Consider the following 17,162-nt stretch of genomic DNA (forward strand, 5'->3'; position numbering starts at 1 on the left):
TGGGTCACCTCCAAGTGTCTTTCTGCCACGAACGTCCTTCCCAGGGTCCAGAAGCTCAGGTTTCTGCTTCTGCACAAAACCTCGTGGTCAAGGTGCTGGTGACTTTAAGCCCAGCATCTGTTTCCATGGTGACATGACAGCATCACCAAGGCCATCTTCGGTCAGCTTCCCGAACAGCAGGTGCACATATACTCACACGTGCACACACCTGAGTCCTCCCACACGTACACAGGCACTCCCCACACCACTGCCTCGCCCTCGGGGCACGAACCCTCTCTAAGGCACAAAGACGTGATCTATCTCCATGGCCAGAGACACTGAGTCCCCTTCAGAAAAACAGCAGACCCTGGTTGAAGCCACGGATGGAGTCAGAGCAGGGACATGCCATTCCTCACTCTTTAAAGGAGCTCCTGGAATGTGGCCCAGATTCTGTAATGAAAACAGCGACCATTTCTCAGATGCTTTCCAAGATCCCGCCTCTTACAGTAGCTTCGTTTATTAGCAGTTGTGCTAAGCGCTTGGCATGCGCTTTCTCATATAGTTGCTGCAATGAGCCCTTGAGAAGACTGCAGGACTACTATCACCCCCAAGGTACAGATGGGAAGGTGGAGGCTCAGAGAGGCCGAGTGACCCGTCCAAGGTTACCCAGTTACCAAACAGCAGAGCCAGGACGAACTCAGACCTGTTGGATTCCAGGGCCCGCTCGCCCGAAGCAGTGAGCGCCTCAAGGAAAACACCTCGGGACAAGGTAGGTGCTGATAAGCAGTTATTGAGCAAGTACAGAGACTGTGGTCCTAACCCTGTGGCCAACTTTCTCTCATCCTGGACAAGTTGCTTCTTGTGTCTGGTCTCAGTTTCTAAAACTATAAGTGGGGATGGGGCTACCTGTCTGCCCAAGCCCTAGTGTAGTGGGTTAAAGGCCTCCCCCCCCCAATCCATATCTCCTGAGAATCTCAAACTGTGACCTTATCTGGAAATAGGGTCTTTGCAGATGTATTGATAATTAGTTAAGATGAGGTCATCTTAACTTAGATGGATTAGACAACTTAGGCTGGGCCCTAAATCCAATGAGAAGAGATCATTATAAGAAGAGAAAACAGAGACACAGACACACACAGAGGGCAGGCAGCCATGTGACAACACAGGCAGAGACTGGAGTGAAACAGTTTTAAACCAAGGAACGCCAAGGATTGCCGGCCACCACCGGAAGCTGGGAGAGTCAAGGGAGGATTCCCCCCAGCGCCCCAGAGCCTTCAGAGGGAGTACGGCCCGCTAACACCTTGATTTTGGACTTCTGTCCTCCAGAACTTTGAGAGAATAAATTTCTGTTGTGTTAAGCCATCCAGTTGGTGGTGCTCTGTTACGGCAGCCCCAGGGAATGAAACACCTGGGGTGCTGGGTGGCTCAGTGAGAAGAGGACGTGCAGGTCAGAGGGGTCAGGGCACACGGAGTCTCTGAGGGCTGAGGTGCGGCCTGCCAGGGATCCGAGGGCAGAGAAGGCACGGGGAAGGCCAGAGAGGGAGCAGGGGCGGGGGAGGGTGCCTCCCACCTGGCCTCACTGGGGCTGCACAGACCCCAGGCCCCAGGGATGGGGGAGGGGAGAAGAGGAGAAGGGGAGTGTCCTGCTCACATCAGAAGCCACAGCCCATCCCTGCCAACCACTCCCCGGAGACCACGGGCTTGACCTACCCTACCCTGCCCGCACAGGCTGGGTGAAGGCCCCTCCCCCCTCCTCTCCTCCCCTCCCCCATCCCTGGGGCCTGGGGTCTGCAAGGGAGGAGCCTGAGCCGCCAGGGGCCTGGTGCAGAAAAAGCACCGGATGAAGGGGGTGGGGGGTGAAGGATTCAAAGTCCAAGAAACCCCGGCCAATCAGGCAGCTCTCAGAGCTGTCCAGGGTCCTGGCTAAGGCGCTTCTGACCGCTCCCCCCATTTGCTGGGCACCTCCTAGGATGGAAGGCTCTCTCCCAGCCAGACCAATTTTTCTTTTTTTTCTTTCTTTCCTTCCTTTCTTTTCTTTAACCTTGAACAACATGTATATTGAGTGCTGGTCAGGCAGGTATGAGGCAGTTTGAGACGTGAGCCCATCTTGTTCACAACCTCAGGGAGGAGGTGGCTTGTTCGGAAGGCCGGACTCTTCCTAGCTGCCACCCCAGTTGGTAAGCGGGATCAGTGGGTAATGAACTAAGGTCTTGCTCTTCTTTCCAGAAAAACGGAGCTGCCTTCCTTGACGGACCATCCATCTCGTAAGGCCCAGCTTGGAATGAGGGCCCTCCTGGAGCACTGGCCCCAAGCCCAAGTGAACACTGGGCTCCCAGCCTCCGAGCCCCACTGCTCTGGCCTCTACTCAGTGGGCTGCACACACATCTGTCTCCCCGCAGGCAATCCTGGAGCGCAGAAGCACCTTGTATTCGTCTCTGTAGCCCAGCCCTTTCCCAGGCCGGGCACAGAAAAGTCTGGGGAATTTAACTTAGTTTTCAAAGAGCATTACCGAGTAGGATTGACATACAATAAACCATCTGTTTGTAAAGGTGCAGCCGGTGAGCTGTGATGTACTTTCACCCCCACGAAACTGTCACACAGTGGAGATAATGGGCTTGTCCATCACCCCCACGGTGGATGGAGCCCCCCCGGAACCGTGGAGCCAGAGGCGGGTGAGACAAATGCCAGAGCGGGAGCAGAGGAGGCTGGCCTCGAGAGGCACGCCGTGTCAGTGGGGCTGTAGGAGGCATCACCTAAGAGGCTGGGAAGGTTTCACATTAATTGGAGGCATAGATGTTGAAAAAAGCACCTTAATACAGGGGGTGCAGATGGCAGGTGTCTGAGGAGCCCTGAGTCAGAGGTGTTTACATACTTGAAAAAGCCTGGGATAAACTGGAAGCTGAAAGTCAGCCTCCTGGGATCTTGACGCTCCCAGCCCCCAAGCAGAGCTGAGGGCCATCTGCTGTGGTCCAGGGTTAGGGTCCAGGGCTCCCCTGGCTCGGGGAGGAATGAGGAAGCCACAGGACAAACAGTGCCTTTGGCAGATCAGCTGGTCCTTGAACAGGCTGAGAGATTCCCAGAGTGCCCGGCGCTGGGGGGCTGATGCCAGTCTCACCTCTCCCCACTCTCGAGGAATAATTACTGGGTAAGTGGTTCAAGAGGGAATTGAGTGGCGCTTCTGAAGCAGCGTGGAGCAAACAGCCCCCCGGAGAGGCTGAGCTGGCCTTCTGTTCTCTTCCCAGCCAAGCTTCCCACGCTGAGGGTCGGGTCAGACTCAGGATGAGGGTGCAGGCCCTGCCGGGCTCTCCCTGCCCTGACGGCCCCGTGTAACGCTTGCGCGGCCAGGGGCTGCACCGAGGCCTCCGTGTACCCAGGAGAGCCAGAGCCAGGCCGGGAGCAGGTTCATAATCAGACCCCCAACTGGGAGGAAAGTTGCCAGGCCAGGCAAAGGGCTGGGGCACTGAGGATGAGCAAGAGGCTAGCAGAGAAGCTGGGACGGAGACCCCCGTGGGGCAGGACCGTAGCCAGCACCCCAACGAGCAGGAGCTGTGGTCACGTCTGGGCCATGAGGACCCGATCCTGGCTCTCCCTATCCTGGGTTCCAGGTTAGTCAGGCACTGAGTAGGGAGGCCAGCAACATCTGGGGTGGGGTGATCATCTCTGGTTGGTCACAGGCCCCGGTCATCCTCAAAGTCATTTGTGACTCTGTAAATCAGCCACTTAGCCTAAGGCAGGAGGAAAGTGCGTACCTGGAGCCGGGAGGCAGGCTGTGTGCTCTTGGACAAGTCACTTAACTTCTCTGGGCCTTGCACCTTCCTGTCTGTCAAATGGATTGTCATGGACTGAACGTTTGTGTCCCTCATTCCCCCAAATTCATATGTCGACGCCCCAACCTCCAATGGGATGATGCTAGGAGGTCAGGCCTTTGGGAGGTGATTAGGTCATGAAGGTGGAGCCCTCATAATAGAATTAGTGCCCTTATAAAGGAGGCCCCAGAGAGCTCCCTGGCTCCTTATGCCACGTGAAGACACAGCAAGCAGGGGGCCGTCTGTAAGCCAGGAAGAGGGCCCTTACCGGACACCAAATCTGTCAGCACCTTGATCTTGGACTCCCCAGCCTCTAGAACTGTGAGAAATAAACGTCTGTTGTTTAAGCCACCCAGTCTGTAGCATTTCGTTTTACAGCCCAAGATGACTAAACACAAGGATAATATCTGGATCAGTAAGAGGACGGGTGTTAGATACAAAAAGCGTTAGTCTTGTCAGTGCTGTGACTACAGTGCGGGCGAGACAATCCAATGCCACAAACATCCACGGCGCGTTGCGTGTGCCTGGCTTCGTGTGCAGAAAAGGAGCCAGAGCTCCAGTGCAATTCAGACACTGGCCAGAAGCCTACTGGGCAGATACTGCTGTGAAGGCCACGGTGCCACCCCACCCTCCACGCCGGTGCTGAGAGCGGCTGTGTGCACGGCCTCACCACCCACCTGTATCATGTACAGCTGGGCAATGCGGTACTCCTCCACGGTCATTGGCAGAGGAATCCGATATTCCTTTATAATCATCTTGGAGTCCAAGCCTTCCCGTCAATGGGGAACTGTGCGTTGGGACTTCTAGGCGAGGTTCCTTAAATAACCATGACAACATTCACCAAGGACCCCTGAGAGAGAAAGAGAGGACAGGAGAGTCACTTTCTGCAAAAGCTGATGGGTAAAGTACCACAGGAAGGGCCTGGTCTAGACCCCAGGCTAGAGTTCTGGTCTCAAGTCAGCCATGAGCCCACTGTGTGACCCTGAGCCCACCGCGTGACCTTGAGCAAGTTCCCTCACCTCCCCAGCCTCCATTTTCCCTGTTTGCTAAGCCACTGTGTAGAGGACATGTATAAACTCTGATCAGCCACGAGGAAATAAAGGATTGTTATCCTGCTAGCGAGGGCCAGGCGATGGGAGGGCATCGCATCCCCTGAGAGTCAAGAGCATCGCGTTCTTGTTTTACGCGAAGTTCTAACAGCCTGCAGCCTCCGCTCCCCCGTGTTCTGGAGTAGCTGGAGGCCGGCACGGTGACGGCAGCAAGTGATGACGGCCGGCAAGAAGGCAGGACAGACAAAACTACGAAAAACAGACGTGAGAATTTTAAAAATCAGCAGTCTGGGACCATTTGGCGTCAGGGCAACCGGTTCTGCTCCTGTCACCGGGTGCAGGTGGCAACACTGCTTCCTGGCAGGAGATCCTGAGTTATCAAAAGAGGTGACCTTAGGTGTAGTTTCAGTTCAATCCACCACCAACTGCCTATTGATACCTACTCTATTGCCGACATTGGGCTAGGTCTTGGAGGTAGAAGAGGAAAATCAGATAAATGGGTGGATTGCGGGGCATGGGAATTACATCTCAATAAAGCTATTTAAAAAATAAAAGCAAGCAGGGCTTCCCTGGTGGCACAGTGGTTGAGAGTCCGCCTGTCGAGGCACAGGACGTGGGTTCGTGCCCTGGTCCAGGAAGATCCCACGTGCCGCGGAGCGGCTGGGCCCGTGAGGCCATGGCCGCTGAGCCTGCGCATCCGGGGCCTGTGCTCCGCAACGGGAGAGGCCACAACGGTGAGAGGCCCGTGTACAGTAAAAAAAAAAAAAAAAAAAAAAAAAAAAAAAAATATATATATATATATATAAGCAAACAATGTATTCACAGTAACTTGTATTTAAGATGACAATATATTTGATGAAGACTTGCACCTAAAGCAATCATATTTAAAAAAACAAAACAAAACTTAATGCTTGAAGGAGGCATACCTGCAGTGATCTGGAAAAAGAAATCACCCATCATAATCTGTCTCCTAGGTGGTGGGGGCTTTGCTGTGGATATATTTGGTTACCCCCAGAGAGAAGGGATGCTGTTAACTGGAAGCTGAGTGAAGGTTTCCAAGACAGGCAGTGGCAGAATCAGGATAGTAGTTTAGAAGGACCACGCCGGGGACAGCAGTCAGTGAGGATTCACAGGGACTGGAGGCAGGATGCTGGCTAAGTGATAAAAGCAAGGGCCGACGGGCAGGCAGCTTCCCCAGGGCACCATGTGTACGAGGCCTGAGCATCACCTGGGCACTAACGCATTACTGGATAACTAACGCGATTGGGAAAAGCATGTGTACCAGAACTCTTGGGACCTTCGGTACGTAAGATGGAAAGAAATTCTTCAATAAACCACCTAAGGAGGGAGATGGAGGCTGGGGACGGCCCCCACGTTATGAGCCTAAAGTGACCCCCATGTTGTTTCCTTCTTTACAGCAGGTAGGACTATTAGCCCCCAAAACACCCAGCACCAAACTCAACTTCTCACTTATCCAACTGCTTGAAATACAGTCCAGATAAACATCTTTTTAGCCAATTAGAGTTCATCTACTTTACATACCACAGAAACTGCATCCAACATCTACTAGGCATAGATGAGACAAACCCGAGTTCATAAAAGACCCCGAAGGGGGAGTTTTGTGACCCAGAGGCTCTCCATCGTGATTCTGAGCGATGCCACCTCGACACATGAGCCCCCTGTCGAACTCCGCCTCTCCCTTTCTGGGTGGTGGTCCCACATCACTGTATCTGGAAGGCCTCTTGCTGGGAGAAATTTTCCACCCTAGCAAACCTGTCCCAGCGCCATCCAGGAAAGCTTGTTACTGCCCCTCCTGGTCCTATCTCTTCCCTGATCAACCCTGGACCGCTGAGCTTACCACAAAGGGGAGGACTCAACCCTCCAGAGGCCGTGCTCATGTGCAAACATCACCTCTAACCTTCCTTGAAGGTGTGGGTCCAGCCAACAGCTAAGAGGGCACGTGGGTTGAGGGCCCGAGTTGAAATTGTCCAGGAGGGCGAGAAAGCAGAGGCTGCAGGCTGCCTGGACTCGGCTCTGAGACCCACAGGTCCAAGCTCAAGTCTGGCTGGAAGCTGAGGCCGCAGGAGAGACGAGTGATGGTCCAGAGCCCCCAAGGCACCACCTCCTTCCACAAGAGGGTGTGACACAAGACGTTGAGGGAATTCCCTGGCAGTCCAGTGGTTAGGACTCTGCGTTTTCGCTGCCGAGGGCACGGGTTCGATCCCTGGCGGGTACCTAGCAAGATCCCGCAAGCCTCAAGGCACAGCCCAAACAAGGAAACAAGACCCTGGGCTCAGCCGGGGCAGCGAGGCACCCAGGCTGACCCCCCAAGAGGGTAGGACGGGCACCCGATTTGGGAACCTCCCGACACAAACAAAGGAGAGAGAACCGTATGCTTGCGAGAGGCTGGATGAAATGCGGACGGGAGACAGGAAAGGGAAAACCTAGGTTCGATGAGGGCCATTTTCCCAAAGCTTTTCCGCATGGCTCTGTGGGCTCCTTCTGTGGCAAGGGACAATGCAATGACCCAGAGTGAGCCTGGGCAAGTCCACGTCGTCACCTAAACTGCTAACAAAGAGGTCAGATGCAATCTCTATGTGTTCTCGAGAAACTCTAAGCAACCTGCCCTTCTGGGCTCTTCACGGCTCCACAGTAAATGACCTGCCCGCGCTCGCCCACACACGTCAGACCAAAATGTCCACTGGTTTGCCTCTTCCAGCCCACCAGGCACCAGGGCAGGATGTGGGGCCGGACTATCCTTTTTCCTTAGAAGCCTCCATTTCCCCCCAACAGCCTCCACGTCCCCCCATTCTAACACCAGGATGGACTCTCAGACCATGAGCCAGCACCCAGACACAGGCTTCGTTCTCGATTTCGGGGGCCCTGTGAACACGTGTCTGGAACACACACAGGATAACGTTCCTCTCCTCCCCAAGTCTCCGCTTTCTTCTCCCAAAGACAAGCTACCCAGTGAGCTGTAATCCCACAGGGGGCGTCCACATCTCCACATGCAGCCTGAGGGCACAGAGACAGGGAGGGGACACATACCCAGAGGTCCCTCAGCGGCTCCCATGTCCTGGGGGAGCTGGGCTCGCAGGCGAAGCTCAGGGCCGACCAAGGGCAATAACCCCACGACGGCCCCCAGAAGACAACACGCTGCTTAGGCTGCATTTCCATCTCCTGCTGGGCTAGAGGAAGACAGCTGTGCCTCCTCCCAACAGGGGCCAAAGAGTGACAGAGGTAGGTATGGAGAGGGAAAGAACAAAATAAACGGTCCTGTCTAGTTATAGTTAAGTGCGTGGTGACTAATGATAGGAGAGGACTCAGAACTCTGAGTGACACAAAATGTGCAGCAGTCACAGCGGAGCCCCCCCCCCCCGGGATCTGAGGTCGCAACCTGACAACGCGCTTCCCAGCCGTGTGATCCGTGCCCGCCGAGCCTCGGTCTCTCCACACGTCAAATGGGGATAATGCCACCCGCCGTCCAGAGTCATCGCCAGTGTCACCGAGATGAGTGCGGGTGAAGTGCTCCCCTGCCAGGGGGTGTACGTCTCTCAGTCCAGAAGGACTTGGAAAAGGCTTCACAGAACGTGGAGCTTTCAAACGACGTGAGCTGGGTTTCCCAGGATCAGTGAGATTCTGTTCAGCAGAGCACGTGGGAGGAGGACACTCTGGGAGAAGGAACAGCACGAACAAAGGCCCCGAGGTGGGAACGCGCCGCCCCATCGGAGACACCTCCCGCTGGCGCACCCCCAGCGTCGCCTCGCCGCATCCCCGGAGGATGGGGCCAGGGCAGTGGGGGCACGGAGGCCACCGGCGGCCGCTCTCCACAGGGCAGGCTGTGCTCAAGGCTGAGATGAAGCTGCTCTCAGCAGCAGGCATGACAGCCACACCCACGCGCCCATGGAGTTCAGGGTCTGCTGGGGCGGGAGCAGGGTGACAAGAGACCATCACTTGCTTCAAGAATTCTCTCTCCCAGGGGAGGAAAGACATACTCGCCAGACAGGGTGTAACCACAAAGCATGAGTTTCCCGACAAGCACTTCCACACAGAAGCCAAGCCGTCCTTCCGAGCTGCCCTGGGGAAGGTCTGCGGTCACCCACACCCCCCAGGGCTGCTCTCTGGGTCACTGTGAGCCCCTTGGGTCACTCCCAGAAAGAGGAACAGTGCTCGGGAGAGGGACGCTGGCCCCTTTTGGGGCTGTCTTTCAGGGAGATCACTCTGAAGGGGCCAACAGTCTCTTGTCTCATCAGATACTAGCGTTTTATTTACTTAAGAAAGCCAGATCTGTTTCTTTCTACACCTATGCTAGCTGGTTCCGACAACTATCCTGACTTCCTGCTGAAGACAGAGCAGCGGGAGCTCTTCCGTTCTCAGAACGACAGACAGCGGCTAAAGATAGAGAAAAGTCACCACGGCCGAGAAACGAGGAGATGGCTGCAGCCCCGAACCACAGTCCATGAAGGATACCAGCCAGACACCACAAGGTCTGAGCTGGGAGGCAGGAACATGCTGACAGCTAACACGTGCCACCTCGGACCTCTGAACAAATACCACCTCCTGAAAGACATGGAACGATGGAGTCTAGGGCTGGGGATGCCCCCGGGGGAGGAGAGCCATCACCCTGTCTTCCGTTTTCTACTTTTTATTGAAGTACTACATACCTCCAGGAATGTGCACATATCATAAGTACAGATATTTTCACAAACTGAACACACCCCTACAGCCAGCAAACAGATCAAGAAACAGAAAATTAATAACCCAGAAGCACCCTCCCCCAGGCACACCTCCCCCACCACGGATAACCGTCTGCCTTTTGCCTGTTTTGTATTTTGCACTAGGTTAAAGCCTACGAGCTGCCAACCTCCAACCGTCTTTGACCCACCGAGTGCGCAGTTTCATATGGGATCAGGCTGTAAGCGCGCTTCTGATTCCGGCTGCTTTCGATCAACATCATGGTCCTGGGGTTCGTCCATTTTGTTGCATGTAGTTGTAGAGGGCTCACTCTCACTGCTGTCTAATATTTCACTGGGTGAATATTCTATAATTGATTTAACCATTCCATCGTTGATGGGCATTTGGGGAATTTCCAATTTGGGGCTGACGGGAACAGGGCTGCTGTGAACAACTGAGTACACGCAGAGATGCAATTTTACATTATGGAATGGAAGGGGAGTGAGAGCCATTGCTATGACAGAACCTAGTTCTCCCGGTAAATGAATGAAGTGGGGCTTGGGAGGAAGAAGGGGCAGTGAGGGGCTGGTCATGATACAGAGAGTCAGAGACCTAAAGAACTTTTCTGTGAACCCCCAAACCTGAGAGAGCTGGAATCCCTGGGCACAGGACAAAAAACAGCTCTGGGAAGAGAGTCTTCCAGACAATAAATAAGCCCAAGATGCAGCTGCAGGCTGCTCCAGATCACTCCTTGCATTTCCCACACGCTGCTATGTAGAAGGTAGCTAGAGAACAATAATCAGAAAGGAACTCACATGGGTCCTACACATTAAGGGTGGGGGGCAAGTGAAGAACACGCATCACAAGAGGAATCAGCCACAGAGATGCAGAAAGACTTCAGGAAAAGCAGTTCTCCACTGACTCAGAGAAATTACAGATATAATCTCTTAGAAACTGGTGGGGGCAGAGGAGTGGAAGGAAGGAAACATAGAAATTTAAAAAAGAAATTATTGGATGACAGAAGAGATGAAAGTTGGAAGGCTGGTTAGCACAGTTCAGGGAAAAATGGGAAAGAAAAATAAATACATCACAGATATTTTTTAAAAAGCCATACTATAAGCAATGAATAAAGGGGCAAAGCACAGTGTGAACAGTTAGAGATGGTGGGCGGGCTAGAGGAACTCACACAAGATTAAATGAAGACTAATAAGACAAAATGACAGATATGGGAGGCAAGAGGAAATCCAACATATACATAATTAGTATGCTTCTCTGAGGAAATAGAATAATAGAACGGGGGTGGGCGAAGTACTCAAATATATAATGAAAAAATTCCCTGAAATAAAAAAGACTTGACTCTGCAGATTAACTGCCATTCTGTAGTCCAGGAAAACCTGATGGTATAAGGAACACCGAGACATCCTAAAATAAGTTATTGAGCTTAAAGGATAAAGAAAGAATCATATAACTAGGGGGCACAGGGAGATGGGTTGAGGACAATCAGAATCCTCCTCAGCAACACAATTTCAGAAACCAGTGAAGCAATATCTATAGAGTTCTAAGAGAAAGAAATTGTAAACCAGGATTTTATACCCAGCTAAGCTGTCCCTTAAGCAGAAAGTTAATAGACATTCTGAAACACGCATTTAGGAGCCTAGACATCTATAACGTCTTTTAAAAATTACCTGATGCTAAAATCCAACCAACCAAAAGATAAATAAAAGTAAGTTCATCAATGGAGGAATACTGAGTTAATATTTTTGAAACCAAGGCAATTATGGTTATTGAATAGAATACAAAAACCTTAACAAGGTCCACAAATAATATAACTAACAAAAATTGAGAGTGGAAGAACAGAAGCATGGAATTTGATTCATTATGTAGGTTAAAAAACTAAGGAGGGATAAATAGTTGAAGCACAGGAAGTTTTAGGGCAGTGGAACTATTCTGTATGACGCTTCTATGGTGGATGTGTATCATTATACATTTGTCAAAACTCATAGAACGTACAACACAAAGAGTGACCCCTAATATAAACTATGGGCTTTAGGTGATAATGATGTACCAATGTAGGGTCATCAGTTGTACTGTACCGTCTGGAGGGGGATGTTGATAATAGGGGAGGCTGTGCTTGTGTGGGGGCAGGGAGTATATGGAGAATCTCTGTACCTTCCTCTCAATTTTGCTGTAAATTTAAAACTGCCCTAGAAGATAAATTTTATTACTTAAAAAAATGAATGACTCTAACCTTTTAAAAGTTTTTCTCTCAGAAAGTAGATTAGAGGTTACCAGGGAGAGAGGGGAATAGGGGGTCACTGTTCAATACGTATAGAGTTTCAATTTCAGTGATAAAAAAATTTTGGAAATAGTAGTGGGGATAGTTGTACAATATTGTAAATGTACTAATGCCACACAATTGTACACTTAAAAATGGTTAAAATGGAAAATTATGTGTTACAGATAAATGTATATCACAATTTTAAAGATTAATGTAATAGGCCCGAAACCACTGAATTGTACACTTTAAATGTAAATTGTACAGTATGTGAATTATATCTAATAAAGCTGTTAAGCTTGTTTCCCTCTTTTCTCACCTTAACTTTAACCTGTTAGGAACTATTATCACTTATGATGAAGAAATGTTTTTCTGAAGTTTAAAAATTCCCTTCTGTTTCATTTTAGATACATGCAAGTAGGTGATTTATCTTTGGTTAAATTCAAGTAAAATTAAATTTGATTTTTTATTTTTAAAATGAACGTAGAGTACCACCCATTTTTTAAAAAAAAGTTATTACTACTCTGTACGTATCTGTACAGAATCTGAAAAAAATGTTCACTGGACGCTGGAGAGGGTTATCTCAGATTGATGGAATTCTGGGCAACTTTTACTTGCACTTTTCTCTATTACTCGATTTTTCACAAGGCAGCAGCAACAGAGTGTGAGCCGTATGTGTGTAACCGGTCTGAGAAGGGCAGTCTGCGTAGTTGTGAAAATGATGGACTTTGAGTCAGCCAGACCTTCTGCCACCTCCCAGCAGTGACCATGGGCAAGTTGCTTAATCTCTTTGATCTTTCATTTGATCTTCTACAAAACAGAGGTGAGAATGGCACCTACCCCGCTGGGCTGTCTTGTGGATTAAATGAGATAGTGCACATAAAACGCTTAGTCCGGTTCCAGCCAACACTCAGCTAGCAATTAGGAGGTGCTGCTGTGCTGAGCAAGGTCTGGAAGACAGGTGCCTGGGGAACAGGGCCTGTAGGCTCCCAGGCTGGGCTGCCAGGGGCAGGTACAGGTGCAGACACTACATGCACTGGCATCAGGGGAAGACAGCCCAGCACCCAGGGCACCAACGTCCGAGGGACGAAAGGCCCCTTGGGAGGTCCTGGTGAGCTTTGCAGCCAGAATGCGGACCTGGTTAGGGCACGAGAGTCCCCTTGTTTTCTTCCCGGCTGAGTCTGAAGCCAGGGGGGCACAGGCAGCCACCAGCCCCCTAATGAGGGAAGGCAGCGTGACTTGGCGTCTGTCCGTCCCCTGAGCATCCTCACCCAGCAGCTGAACCCTCAGACAATCTTATTACACCCACCCCTGCTGCCTGGGCCCACAAGACAGACACACGTCTCATCTCCGTCCCCGCTGGAGTCGTGATGGGTTAGACAGAATTATATTTTAATTCCTTCCACAGGGAAGCTTTTGGGGCTGGAATAATGAGAGGGAAGAAAGAAATAAAGTCTGCAGAAGCCCTCGTGCGCGGGAAGCCAGGCAAGGAGTCTGTGTGACCACCGCACACAAACCACCCTCCCATCTCTCCCCGGGAAGAACAGGGACAGACCCCCTAGAGGGCCTCAGGTATGGTATCTGTCTCTAAAAAAGCCTTGGGCTTCCAGAACCCATGTATTCACGACGCTAGAAAGGACCCCCAGCCCCCATGTTCATCGGTGTCTTTGAGGGAACAGAAGGGCGAGAAGAAGTCAGAGTGGGGGCCACCTGGCATGGCGATCCGGGAGGCCACGGGGGGGGGAGGGACGAGCCCTGGACAAGGTGCGCGGCCCAGGCTGCACCCTGCTGGGCCCGGAGCCCTGGCTTGGACGCTGGGCAGAGTAGGGGCGGGGAGGGGTGACCCGACTCCTCCTCAAGCAGCCTGTCCCACCGGAACCCACGTGGGAAGACAGAGAAAAGGGGCCTGCAGTTGACCGAGAGCATCTGATTCTGCCCAAAGACTCAAGGGCAGGACACCTCTCGGGGCCTCCCCAGCTGGGTCCCAAAGGTCTTCAGGGACCCACCCCGGGGGGTCATCAGTGAAGACGGCGGTGATTATTAGGGTTTGGCTCAGAAGGGTGGGCAGGTAGGAAGGCAAGATGGCTGCTCTGAGTGGAGGCCACGGCGAGACACCCTGACTGGGAGGGAAAGCATGAGAATTGAGTTTACAGAACCTAATCTGTTTTTCCGTGATGAGCCGGGGTTTGACGTCACAGATGGAATTTACGAGTGAGGCTGTGCAGAGACAACAGAGGATGGAATCCATCCAAACGCAATTCAGTTGCATTCTGGCCATTAGGTCTGGAAGCTCGTTCAAGCCAGGCCAGGGGAGCCTGCCTAGATGCTTGCAATCGTGGGGAAGGCAGCTGCTGGGGACGGGAGGGGCCCAGGCAGGCTCTGGGGTCTCTGGCACATTCGGAACATCCCATCTGGCTCCCATGGGTCTCTCTTCTGCCGTCTCTAGGAAAGCCCCCTTCTTCTGCTCTCTGCTTCCCAAACCTACTGCCCCCTATCAGGGACCAAAGTGGGTGATGTTAAAAGAACTTCATCTACCCCCGTGTGGGCAGCTCCCCACGCCCAGTACCTCCCCTCCTACCATCTGTCTCTAGGGAAGGCGGGCTCCAGATGAGTGGGAGGGGGTAGAGGGGAAAGGGGCAGTTCCTTGTGCCCCGGGGATCTGGGGCAGGCCGGGGCGTAGGGAGTGTGTGTATGAAGTTAGCAGTGATTAGCTGCCTGTCCCCTTGGGGTAAAAGCAGGAGCAGACACACCCCCATGAAAGTCTGAGCTGGAAGGGACAGGGGTGGGGGGCTGGGGGGTCTCCAATCCCTGCCCCCCACAGTAGTCTCACCTTTATCTGTTAGACACTGGACTTCCGCCAAGGTTTCTTGGGAGGAAACAGTACAGGACCCCCGCCCCCTCCCAGTTCAACCCTCACTTTATAAATGGGGAGACTGACGCCTGGATTTCACAGGTGTGAAGAGCTGGGGGGGACACAGACCCCGTCCGTGTCCTGTAACCTTATAAGAGGAGGACACGGCACCTCCCCCGCCAGCCTGAGCACTGAAAGGGTCCCCACGGAGCCCCTGGGCACCCCTGCAGTCACTGACATCCCAGGAAAGGTTGTAAATCTCATGGTTGTTCACCCGCAGTGCCAACCTGGGGACGACTGCCAAGCCACTGCGGGACTCAGTCATCAGCCCCCGCGGGGCAGGGCCCAGCTGGGGGCAGCGCAGAGCGTGCAGTTCTCTGCAGGGCTGGGAACGCTGGGTGGCAGGGGTGGGACCCTTGGGAAATGCTTGAGGGTTATGTGGCACGTCATGTGTAACACCCCACTGAAACGGCAGCCAGGGGGCTTAGCAGGGAGGCCCTCTTATCTCTATGGCGCAGAGAGCAAAGCGGATCCCGAGAGGGCTGGTGCCCTCCTGAAAGACAGCCGCAAGCCAAGGGTGATCAGCGGTGCCCCAGTTTCACGACTCCTACTCCCTCGCCGGGCCTGCCAGCTCCAGCCCCGCTTGTCGGGAGAAAAAGGAGAGGAGATTTGCAGGTGAGGAAATGAAAACGGACCCAGATCCCCCAAGACGAGCACGAGAGGGCAGCAGGCGGAACTCACCACCGCCCGCACTCCTCGTTGCCCTTTGGGGACCCTGCTGGTCACTGCCGGTGAGGCCATCACCACACTGGCCTCCAGGGCACTGCTCCCACACTTAGCACCGAGTACAGCTCAAACGAGGCAGGGCCGTCCAAACAGAATGCCCCTGGATGCTTCGGGGTCAGAATGGAAACACAGACCCAGAGGGACCTGGGCCTGACCGTCTGGCTCTGAGCTGTGGCTCGCACAGCGGTCATCTGGGGTTGGCTCAGGGGTTCTGGCTCCCGGTTGCCTTCCGTGGGTGCTACCACCGCAGCAACACCCAGGCCACTGCCCTATGTCAGCAGTACACGCATCTGCCCACCTAAGGTCTGTGTCTGGGCCTGCAGGAGCACGTTGAAATGAGCGCCCCTTAGGGGAGAATGTCCCCCAGCTACTGGGGCAGAAGGAGGGACAACCCACTCCTCCAGGTGCCTGGAAGCAGGGAGCACCTCCAAGTTGGGGGGGCTGTGGTTAAGCTAGTGTTCAGCACACCATCCATCACGGGCAGGGGCTCTGCCACAGGCCGGGCCCCAAAGCATCTCCGCTCATTAATCCCCCGGGAAATAGAGGCTTTGGGGCACCAGAGTTAATAAGAAAAGGCAGTAATAAGAGCCAGAGCGGAGATTTTCACCAAAACCGGGGATGATGCCTTGTATGATGATGACGATGTTGATACTGACAACATAAAATACACATCGGGGACAATCACAGCTACTGGGGCCAAGTGCTCACTTCTCGGGCCAGCCTGGCCTCCAGGTTTTGGTGGACACCTCGGTGGGCCCAGCACCCGGCAACCCCACCCCACTGATTCTGCGCCTGCACTCCCCCACCCCGGCTATTTTAGACCTTCTCCCCGATTGTTCTTCTTTATTCCCTCAAATTCCCACCGTGGAATCCACCAACCCACCTGCACCTACTGCTCCTGCTACAACAGAAAAATGTCTTGGCTCCCATGGGAGGTCGACCTCTCGAGCACTGAGTCCCATTCGTATCATTTAAGAAACTTCTCCTGATGGGCAGAAGAACTGAATAAGAAGCCATACAGATGGCCAACAGGCACATGAATAGGTGCTCAACATTGCTAATCATCAGACAAATGCAAATCAAAACCACAAAGAGACATCACCTCACGCCTGTCAGAATGGCTGTCATCAAAAAGGCCACAAATAACAAGTGTTGGAGAGAATGTGGAGGAAAGGGAACCCTCCTACACTGTTGGTGGGAATGTAAATTGGTGCAGCCACTGTGGAAAACAGTATGGAGGTTCCTCAAAAAACTAAAAATAGAACTACCATATGATCCAGCAATTCCAGTCCTGGGTATATATCCGAAGAAAATGAAAACATTAATTCAAAAAGATACACACACCCCAATGTTCACAGTAGCATTATTTACAATAGCCAAGATATGGACGCAACCTAAGTGTCCATCAACAGACGAATGGATAAAGAAGATGTGATGTACACACACACACACACACACACACACACACACACACACACACAATAGAATACTACTCAGCTATAAAAAAAGAATGAAATTTTGCCATTTGCAACCTCATGGATAGACTTGGACGGTATTATGCTTAGTGAAATAAGTCAGACAGAGAAAGACAAATACTGTATGTTGTCACTTATATGTGGAATCTAAAAAATAAAATCAATGAATGAATACAACAAAACAGAAACACACTCACAGATACAAAGAACAAACTAGCAGTTACCAGTGGAGAGAGGGAAGTGGGGAGGGGCAAGATGGAGGTAGGA

At 52.4% G+C, this 17,162-nt stretch overlaps 1 protein-coding gene across 4 annotated transcripts in view; it reads right to left on the reverse strand.

The window, feature by feature from the left end:
- Positions 1 to 17,162, reverse strand: part of PITPNM2 (phosphatidylinositol transfer protein membrane associated 2) — a 143,793-nt gene that overhangs the window by 28,262 nt on the left and 98,369 nt on the right. For all 4 annotated transcript variants that reach the window (XM_079941777.1, XM_079941776.1, XM_079941775.1 and 1 more), the window contains exon 2: positions 4,463 to 4,635. In XM_079941777.1, coding sequence (XP_079797903.1) covers positions 4,463 to 4,540 — 78 coding nt within the window. In that variant the 5' untranslated portion in view covers positions 4,541 to 4,635. The remainder of the gene's footprint in view (positions 1 to 4,462; positions 4,636 to 17,162) is intronic.

This window comes from Stenella coeruleoalba, assembly GCF_951394435.1.
Source record: "Stenella coeruleoalba genome assembly, chromosome: 14".
Lineage (NCBI taxonomy): Eukaryota > Metazoa > Chordata > Mammalia > Artiodactyla > Delphinidae > Stenella > Stenella coeruleoalba.